Here is a 10,105-nt window from a genome sequence, read left to right on the forward strand (position 1 = left end):
AAATAACAATTAATAGGTAATTATCATTGCCATTTAAGTGAAATTACTGAACTTAAATATACAAGCTTGATAAAAATTATCATTCTAGAAGAAAATTTCAAATGGCACTTAGAGGCTTTTGCATCTGAACTCTTCATATATTATAGAAAGTTTTTTGAGGCTTTATACAACTTTATTTAAGATGTTTAATTGGCTTTTCTTAATTATTATTTTTTTCTTTCCTATATGCACTTAAAAATGTAAGCCTTTTTAAGAATTTCAATTCTATGGAAAAATTAAATCAAAATTAATTGAATAACCCTTGCATATCAGCTTGATTAGTCAGGCCAATAGAAGACCATCATGTTTTTACAAGCTTTGCAAACAAGTTTTGCTAAATTTACAAAGTCATAAGGTTTGACTTGTGGAATATAGAAGCATACCTATTTATTAATCAAGTAATAACATTTTTACAGTAAATGATACATTCTTATTAAAAAAATTATCAAATTATATACAGTAAAACTCAACCGTCTTACTGTCAATGCTGTTCTTATTATCATTATGCCCCAACACATATTAAAATTAGTGCTGGGCAACGATTAATCGCATTCACTGTACTGTGGATTTTGCATAGGCCTATATAAATACACACACATGCATGCTGTATTTAAGAAATATTTGTTTGTATAGACTTTCAATAATTTAGATAAATATTATAATATTTCATATATTAATAACACATTTGAATTCATCTTAAATATATACATGTGTTTGTATTTATATAAAGGCTACAAAATAATTATGCACACACAAATATTAGCTATGTAAATATTTTATTTTGGATGCGATTAATCGTTGCGCAGCACTAATTAAAATGTATTCATTTAGCTTGGCTTGCAATTAATGAACACTTAAACACTTTAAATAGCTCTTTAAGACTTTACAATGTTCAACAACAAGAAGAAGAAAAACAGACCGAACTAATCAATCATCTTTCTCTGTTTGTTCCTTCATGTTGTCTATAGGATGGCACACAATGCGGACTGCTCTTCTTGCCTGCGGATGGTTGCAGGGTGAGACCAGCATCTCTTGCCGAGGTGTGTGTTGGAGTGACAGAGAGTTGTGAACCCCGTGGATTCTCCGGATCCGCTCCTCTGGTTTCGGTGCAGAAGTATCCGGTAAACCCCTGTCAGCGGGCTACGGCAGTCCAACACCACATTGTTCCTCAGGTGAGCTTCGGTGATGCCCAGATCCTCCAGCGCGAGCTTGACCGACCGTTCATCACTGGAAAGTGTTCGTGACGGGTCGGCCAGGTGCGCAGGAGTGGGAGAAGCAGGTGGGTACGCCTGTGGATACTCAATTCCTCTTAGCCAAGCACTGGACATGATCTGCGACAGGGAAATGCGGTCTGTGGGAACGAGCCTCAGCATTCCCTTAATAACACACTGGCAGACCACAGGGACGTAATCGGGAATGGCGTAGGAACCCCTGAGGATACTGAAGCACAGTCTTCTCAGGCTGGAGCCTTTAAAGGGGAACGTGGCCGTCACCATGAAGTACAGCAGGATTCCCAGAGCCCAAATGTCCACCGGAGGTCCGATGTAACCCCTGTCCCGGAAGAGTTCAGGGGCCGCGTAGGGCGGAGAGCCGCAGAAAGTGGTGAGAATATCGCTGGGTTTGCATTCAGCGCTGAAACCAAAGTCGCCAATCTTGATGCAGTAAGTGGTGGTGTAGAAGATATTTTCAGCCTTCAGGTCGCGGTGGATGATGTTGTTGTCATGCTGAAGAGGAAAAATAATAATAATAATAATGATAATTAGGGCTGTGCAAAAATTAATTGCGATTAATCGCATCCAAAATAAAAGTCTGTGTTTACATAATATATTTGTGTGTGCTGTATATAATAATTTTGTACATATAAATTCACTCACATGCATGTATATATTTAAGAAAATGTGTTATTCATATATAAAATATTTATATTTATATAATATAGATTATGTATTTATATATATATACACACAGAATTTAAGCGCAAATAATTCTTAAATATATACATGCATATTTATATATACAAAATAATTATATACAGCACACACACAAATATATTATGTAAACACAGACTTTTATTTTGGATGCGATTAATCGCAATTAATTTTTGCACAGCCCTAATAATAATACAACTATGGGGGACTAATACAAATAAAAAAAGCTAATGCTTATGGTAGCTTGTTTCCGGCAATGAATAAACTAAAAAAAAAAAAATGTTATTTTAAAAGTAATTTGCTTTTTTAGCTTGCCATTCTGACCCTTTTTTCTCAGGATTGTGTAATGTAAACTTGCAATTTCTAGTTATTAAGTCATATATAGCTTAAATTCGCAATTGCCTGTTTTAAATTCTGAATTGCGAGAAAAAAAGTCATAATTGCAAAAACAAAAGTCATGCAAGATATAAACTTGCAATTTCGAGAAAAAAGTCAAAATTGCGAGAAGTAATATTTGCGGAGAAAAAAGTCATGATTGTGGGAAAAAAAATCTGAATTGCAAGATAAAAACTCACAATTGCAAGGAAAAACGGTAGAATTGCGAGCTTTAAACATGCAATTACGAGAAAAAAAAAGTCATAATTACGAGAAAAAATTCAATTGCCAAAAAAAAGTCATAATTGCAGAAAAAAAATCATAATTGCAAGATATAGACTCGCAATTGCGAGAAAAGGTCAAAATTTGCAAGAAAAAAGTTAGAATTGTGAGATTTTAACATGCAATTTGGAGAAAAAAAATCCGAAATGCAGGACATAGACTCGCAATCGTGAGAAAAAAAGTCATAATTGCAAAATCAAAAGTCAGAATTGCAAGATATAAACATGCAATTGCGAGAAGTCACGTCTAAATTGCAAGGTATAAACTAGGAACTAAGTCAATTGTGAAAAAAAAGTCATAATTGTGGAAAAAAGTAATAATTGCAAGATATAAACTCGCAATTACAAGAAATAAAGTCCAAATTGCAAAAAAAAAAAAAAAGAGAGAGAGAATTACAAGATATAAACTTGCAATTGCGAGAATTTTTTTCCCGCAATTACCTTTTAAATGTTTTTATTTCATGACGGAAATAACTGCTTGTTTGAAGGGCTAGACTGTGGCTGTGTATAGTATGAAAATAAAGTTAGTTTAAATAAATCAAGTTTAGCCACTTTAACGTTTAAACGTATAAAGTTTGAACACTGCGGTGGTCATCAGCACATGTGCTCTTACCATGTGTTTCACAGCAGACAGTATCTGAGAGAAGACCAGTTTACTCTCCAGATCAGACAAGCGTCCTCTGGTGGCGATCCTGGAGAACAGTTCTCCTCCGCCTGCGTACTCCATCACCAGATGAAGCCTGCGAAACGTCTCCACCACCTCATACAGACGCACGATGTTGGGATGTGAGAGTCTCTCCATGCTGAGGATCTCCGACGGGAAGAGCCTCTGTGAGCTCTTGTCCAAACGCAGCTTATCAAGGATCTTAACAGCAACCCTTTCTGACAGAGAGAGGAATACAAGAGAGTATCGGGAGAAAATGCACAATAAACTTTATTCAATACATTAAAGACCCTTGCACACTTGAGTCCAAAATTTTTATATGCGTTTTTCCGTATTCTCTGTGCTGGGTTGTTTTAACTCAACTTTGGGTCAAATATGGACAAACCCAAATGTTGGGTTAAATATGTCATTTAAAATTATAACCCTACTTCAACTTTCACTCAACTTAAACTGTACATTTTTTAACCCAACATTTGGGTTTGTCCATATTTGACCCGAATTTGGGTTGAAACATCGCAGCATTATTTAGAGTTCTCATTTGGGTTATTTCAACCCAAATTTGGGTCAAATATGCACAAACCCAAATGTTGGGTTAAATATGTCATTTAAAATTATAACCCAACTTCAACTTTCACTCAACGTCAACTGTACATTTTTTAACCCAACATTTGGGTTTGTCCATATTTGACCCGAATTTGGGTTGAAACATCGCAGCATTATTTAGAGTTCTCATTTGGGTTATTTCAACCCAAATTTGGGTCAAATATGCACAAACCCAAATGTTGGGTTAAATATGTCATTTAAAATTATAACCCAACTTCAACTTTCACTCAACGTCAACTGTACATTTTTTAACCCAACATTTGGGTTTGTCCATATTTGACCCGAATTTGGGTTGAAACATCGCAGCATTATTTAGAGTTCTCATTTGGGTTATTTCAACCCAAATTTGGGTCAAATATGCACAAACCCAAATGTTGGGTTAAATATGTCATTTAAAATTATAACCCAACTTCAGCTTTCACTCAACTTCAACTGTACATTTTTTAACCCAACATTTGGGTTTGTACATATTTGACCCAAATTTGGGTTGAAACAACCCAGCATTGTTTAGAGTTCTCATTTATGTTTCATTTCACTCTAAAAAATGCTGGGTTATTTCAACCCAAATGTGGGTCAAATATGCACAAACCCAAATGTTGGGTTAACAATGTAATTGATCCCAAATTTAACTTTAATTTTAAGGACATTTTTAAGCCAACATTTGGGTTTGTCCATATTTGACCAAAAATTGGGTAAAAACATCCCAGAATTTTAGTGTAACTAATAAAATATAATTTACATTTTAATTTACATAAGAAACTTTAAACTTTCATCATAGAAGAGGTGTTTTTAATATTTTTACTTTTTAAATGGACTATATGTAAGAATTTTCATGTTATAACCACTTTTTATTGGCAATGTTTGAACAGCTTGTATAACGAAAATTAAAAACTTCCTAGTTTGTCTATCAATCTGTACTGTAATGTCAGTGTGTCATGCAAAGAAAAGGGATATTCAAACTATAATCTCATACAGTCTCAAATATACACTGAGAAACATGTTGATGTGTTTTGTTGCTGAACAGGTGAGGTGGACACTGATTAAAACAAGACATGTGTCTTGGGGATGATGGAAATGAACTCATCCTGAAAGAGATTAATCATAATCTTCTGGATTAATTATAATCTCACACTCACACACTGTTTTGAATGGATTTCGAATGCAGCAACAGAACAAATTCTTCTCAGAAAGCGTGTCTCACCTTTGGTCAGGTGGTGAATGCCGAGTTTGACCTGGGAGAAGTTTCCGCTGCCTATTACCCCACACAGCTCGTAGAAGCCGACCCTTGTGTCGAAGGTCAGGTCATCCACGAGCTTCTCCTGGTGTCCGAGGTCACAGACGGCTCTCTCGAAGAGCGTCTGCCTCACGGTGACCTCTGGGCTCACGGATGCAGGCTTTCTGCCCAGTGCTTGACCTCTCGTCCTCTTCTTCTTCGTTATTTGTGCGACCTCCACCCAGGCCAGCTGAGGCACGAGCTCTTTCTGGTGAGAGGGCATCGTCTGCTTGGCCACCTTCCCTGTACGGAGAACGAGATCTCTTTAACATCTCAGGTGTTTCTTATGGAAATCAATGCAATTTTGCTATACACTCTAAACAATGTTGGGTTAAAAAATGTAATTCAACTTCAACTTTCACTTTCAAATGTCATTTTTTTTAAATTACATTTCTAACCCAACATTTGGGTTTGTCCAGTCTACACTCTAAAAAATGCTGGGTTGTTTTAACCCAACTTTGGGTTTAACCCAACCCAACTATGGACTAACCCAGCCGTTGGGTTAAATTTTTACATTACATTTTTAACCCAACATTTTGGGTTTGTCCATATTTGACCCAAAATTGGGTTAAAACAACCCAGCATTTTTTAGAGTGTATATTTGACCCAAATTTGGTTTGAAATAACCCAGCATTTTTTAGAGTGCATCAAAGTTTATACTTAAATGAAACATAAATGAGAACTAGAAAGTCTCCCTTAAAGTATTACACTCTATAAAAATGCTAGGTTATTTCAACCCAAATTTGGGTCAAATATGGACAATCCCAAATGTTGGGTTAAAAATGTACAGTTCAAAGTTGAAGTTGGGTTAAAATTTTAAGTTACCCTTTTAACCCAACATTTGGGTTTGTCCATATTTGACCCAAATTTGGGTTAAAACAACCCAGCATTGTTTAGAGTGTACAGTGATTATAAGCAGATTTGTCGAGTTGATTACACTCTAAAAAATGCTGGGTTATTTTAACCCAACTTTGGGTCAAATATGGACTAACCCGGTTGGGTTAAATTTTTACATTACATTTTTAACCCAGCATTTTGGGTTTGTCCATATTTGACCCAAAATTGGGTTAAAACAACCCAGCATTTTTTAGAGTGTACTGGGATCTTTTTCTCAGGAGAAGCATCTGAATAAAAAGGCGACTACTACACTCTAAACAATCCTGGGTTGTTCGAAACCAAATTTAGGTCAAATATGCACAAAAATGTCATTTTAAATTTTAACCCAACTTCAACTGTACACTCTAAAAAATGCTGGGTTGTTTTAACCCAACTTTGGGTCAAATATGGACTAACCCAGCCGTTGGGTTAAATTTTTACATTACATTTTTAACCCAACATTTTGGGTTTGTCCATATTTGACCCAAAATTGGGTTAAAACAACCCAGCATTTTTTAGAGTGTACATTTTTTAATTACATTTTTAACCCAACATTTGGGTTTGTCTATATTTGACCCAAATTTGGGTTGAAACAAACCAGCATTTTTTAGACTGTACACTCTAAAAAATGCTGGGTTGTTTTAACCCAACTTTGGGTCAAATATGGACTAACCCAGCCGTTGGGTTAAATTTTTACATTACATTTTTAACCCAACATTTCGGGTTTGTCCATATTTGACCCAAAATTGGGTTAAAACAACCCAGCATTTTTTAGAGTGTACACTCTAAAAAATGCTGGGTTGTTTTAACCCATCTTTGGGTCAAATGTAGACAAACTCCATTGGGTTTAATGTTTAAATTACATTTTTAACCCAACATCTGGGTTTGTCCATATTGTACCCAAATTTGGGTCCAAACAACCCAGCATTATTTAGAGTGTATACTTATCTCTACTAAATATTTTTAGGAGACCTCCATAAAGTTTGCAGAGCAACATCTCAGCAATAACATCAATAAAATCTGCAGATAAGACCGTTCAGGATTTTAAATAGTTTCACAACTCACACAGAACCTGCGCTCTCCCATTTTTCCCATTTTTGGGATGTAAAGTGCCGCTCTTCTTATTTAAAAACATCCTCTACGTCTTCTGGTTTCTCCTCACAGTGTCAGTCCGAATGCGTCTTCAGTTTACCCATCTGTCCATGTAAAGTTCCAGGTTGCCAATATTGTTTATCATATGTCTGCAGATCTCCAGACTATAGTATTATTCATTAAAGTTCATCGCAACGAACAGACATGATCCGCTCGCTCTGGTCGTGCAGAGTGCCGTTCCCTCTCCGTAATGCTTGATCATGTGTGTGTAATCCTGTCTCACACACTCACCTACAGACAGCTGACCCACTTCTGACCCCTCCAGCCGTGAGATTACAGCGTCCAGCTGTCTGTCACTCGCTCCACGTGCAAGTGGAAACTAGGTTTGTGTGTCTGGCTCCATTTTTTTTAAACTAGTTTTGCACCTTTAAACTGCTATGTGGTTGCCAAGAGGTTGCTACAATATTGTTAGGTGGTTTCTAGGGTGTTGCTATGCAGTTGCTACAATGTTACATTTTTGATAGAATGTTTTAAGTTGTCTATACAGTAGTCGGTTGCTATGGATTTCTGCTTGGTAATGTGTTCTGAGTGGTGGGTACCACTTAGTGGTTGCTAGGGTGTTTCTAGTGTATTCCAAGTGGTTGCTGTAGTGTTCTATTATGTTTATAGTAGGGCTGTCAAACGATTAATCACGATTTATCACATCCAAAATAAAAGTCTTTGTTTACATAATATATGTGAGTGCACTGTGTTTAATTATTTTATTTATATAAATACACACACATGCTTGTACATATTTAAGAAATATTTTCATGTATATACTGTATATAGATTTATAATTTATATTATATAGAATTTTTTTCCCTTAAATATAATTGTACACAGTGCACCCACATATATTATGTAAACACAAACTTTTATTTTGGATGCGATTAATCATTTGACAGCTATAGTTTATAGGTGTTTTATGGTGTTTGCTACAACATTTGATAGGTGGTTGCTATGGCGTTGCTATGCAGTTGCTACGGTGTTACATAATTGATAGAATGTTCTAAGTTGTTTATAGGTGGTTGCCATGGATTTCTGCATGGTTTCTCATGTGTTCTGAGTGGTGGCTACCACTTAGTGGTTGCTAGGCTGTTTCTATGCAGTTGCTGTATTCTAAGTGGTTGCTAGGATGTTTCTATGCAGTTGCTAGTGTATTCTAAGTGGTTGCTATAGTGTTCTATTATGTTTATAGGTGTTTACGGTGTTTGCTACAACATTTGATAGGTGGTTGCTAGGGCGTTGCTATACAATCGCTACAGCATTACATGGTTCATAGAATGTTCTAAGTTGTTTATAGGTGGTTGCCATGGTTTTCTGCATGGTTTCTCATGTGTTCTGAGTGGTGGCTATCACTTAGTGGTTGATAGGGTGCTCTAAGTGGTTGCTAGGGTTTTATGGTTTTATGATGTTTATAGGTGTTTTTATGGCGTTTGCTTCAACGTTTGATAGATGACATGAATGAGAGGTTACTTGCATATAACTGCATAATGTGACCTAATTATAAGAGACTATTGTTTCTAATAGGATTCGTCCTTCAGCACTTTTAGAGCCAAGGATAAACAAACAGCCACAATCCGGGAGCTAGACCGGTCTGTCTGTCTGTCTGTCAGAATTATGTTTGCATGTCTGTCTGTCTTTCTGAATGATGTCTCATCAGATCTGCCCCAGTTCATTCTGTCGACAGAGGAGGACTCACAGCAGGTAGACATTCTTAACCCACCTTTTAATAATATGAATGTTAGTAGCCTCTTTCACTTCACTTTGTAGACAATTTCACATTTTTGGAAAGTGGTTAAAAATGTACCACCAGATTGCGTATTTTTTATAATGTGCACCCCCCCCCCCCCCCACCCAAAAAAAAAAAAAAAAAGTGTTAGACTATGATGTGGAACGTATATCTCGACAGACAGTTGGTAATATATAAAGGTGCCAGATTATTCAGTGTTTAATAAACCAATAAAATAACCTTTGCTGAACTGGCAGCCAATGTGTTTCCATTAAAACCTCTGTAATATGCGCTCTCCTGACTTTCATTAGTGCTGCATTTTGCATTACTTATATTTCGCTGTACTAACTAGCCACGATAGCATTACAATAATCAAGTTGAGAAAAGATAATGCATGTATGAGTTTCTTAGCATCATCAGACTAAAGGACAAATCCTGGCAATATTTCTCATCAAGTTTTGTTGTTTTCTCAACATTCTTTCTTAGATTATATGGCTAAAGTGCCCAATCCAGCTTTTCTCTATAGGGTCCAGTTTGGTGAAATCTCTGGTTTGAATGTTAATGTCTGTCCTCTGCACCTGCGATTGAAATGCCACATTGTTCTAATCTAGTTGAAGCAACACTGGGGCGAGCGAGGGCCTCAACAGCATCTGTGCTCCATTCATCTCTGCTTTCTCTTTGAAACTTTCCCTCAATTCAAATGCATTATGTGGAGGAGTGTCCCGGAGCTCTGAATGCCTTTATCATGGAAAAATGGCTGCTTTTGACCAAACCAGCTCATTCCTTATTCACTTCTTCTGTTGCATGCGTCTTCCGCGCTCACAAACACTCGAGTTAAAAGATAGTCATGATTGATTGGAGTTTCTTTGAATAGATTAGTGGATTAATCAGCGGCTTTGGTCTTAATGCAACGGGCGTAACCCGTGATGATGATGACTGAGGTGAAAACATCGAGCGCAGAAACACACCCAATACACACAGAATAACACACTGTAAATGCAACATCAACAACAAAAAATCATAATGCTTTCCCAGGAAGATGGATTCGCACTTTTATAATGATTTATATTTTCTAATGATGTGTTACATTAACTTTTTAATAGCAGTTCATTGACAGACAGACAAATAGATTGATACAGTATAGATAGATAGATAAATAGATAGATAGATAGATAGATAGATAGATAGATAGATAGATGG

At 36.4% G+C, this 10,105-nt stretch overlaps 1 protein-coding gene across 1 annotated transcript; it reads right to left on the reverse strand.

The window, feature by feature from the left end:
• Positions 1-1,001: 1,001 nt before the first annotated feature.
• LOC120460901 (serine/threonine-protein kinase NIM1) lies at positions 1,002-7,480 on the reverse strand. The gene is made up of 4 exons (XM_039648917.2): positions 7,105-7,480; positions 5,092-5,406; positions 3,237-3,505; positions 1,002-1,763 (listed from the first exon to the last, which is right to left on the reverse strand). The coding sequence occupies exons 1-4, from the start codon at positions 7,172-7,174 to the stop codon at positions 1,002-1,004; spliced, it is 1,416 nt and encodes a 471-aa protein (XP_039504851.2). The 5' UTR covers positions 7,175-7,480.
• Positions 7,481-10,105: the final 2,625 nt, after the last annotated feature.

Source organism: Pimephales promelas, chromosome 5 (assembly GCF_988280905.1).
Source record: "Pimephales promelas chromosome 5, fPimPro1.hap1.1, whole genome shotgun sequence".
NCBI lineage: Eukaryota > Metazoa > Chordata > Actinopteri > Cypriniformes > Leuciscidae > Pimephales > Pimephales promelas.

Coding starts and splice junctions, on each gene's coding strand:
- LOC120460901 (XM_039648917.2), bottom strand. CDS start 7,174: ATGTTTTTAAATAAGAAGAGCGGCACTTTACATCCCAAAAATGGGAAA. Junction 3,506..5,091: donor CATTCACCACCTGACCAAAG/GTGAGACACGCT, acceptor TCTCTCTGTCAG/AAAGGGTTGCTGTTAAGATC. Junction 1,764..3,236: donor TGTCTGCTGTGAAACACATG/GTAAGAGCACAT, acceptor TTTCCTCTTCAG/CATGACAACAACATCATCCA.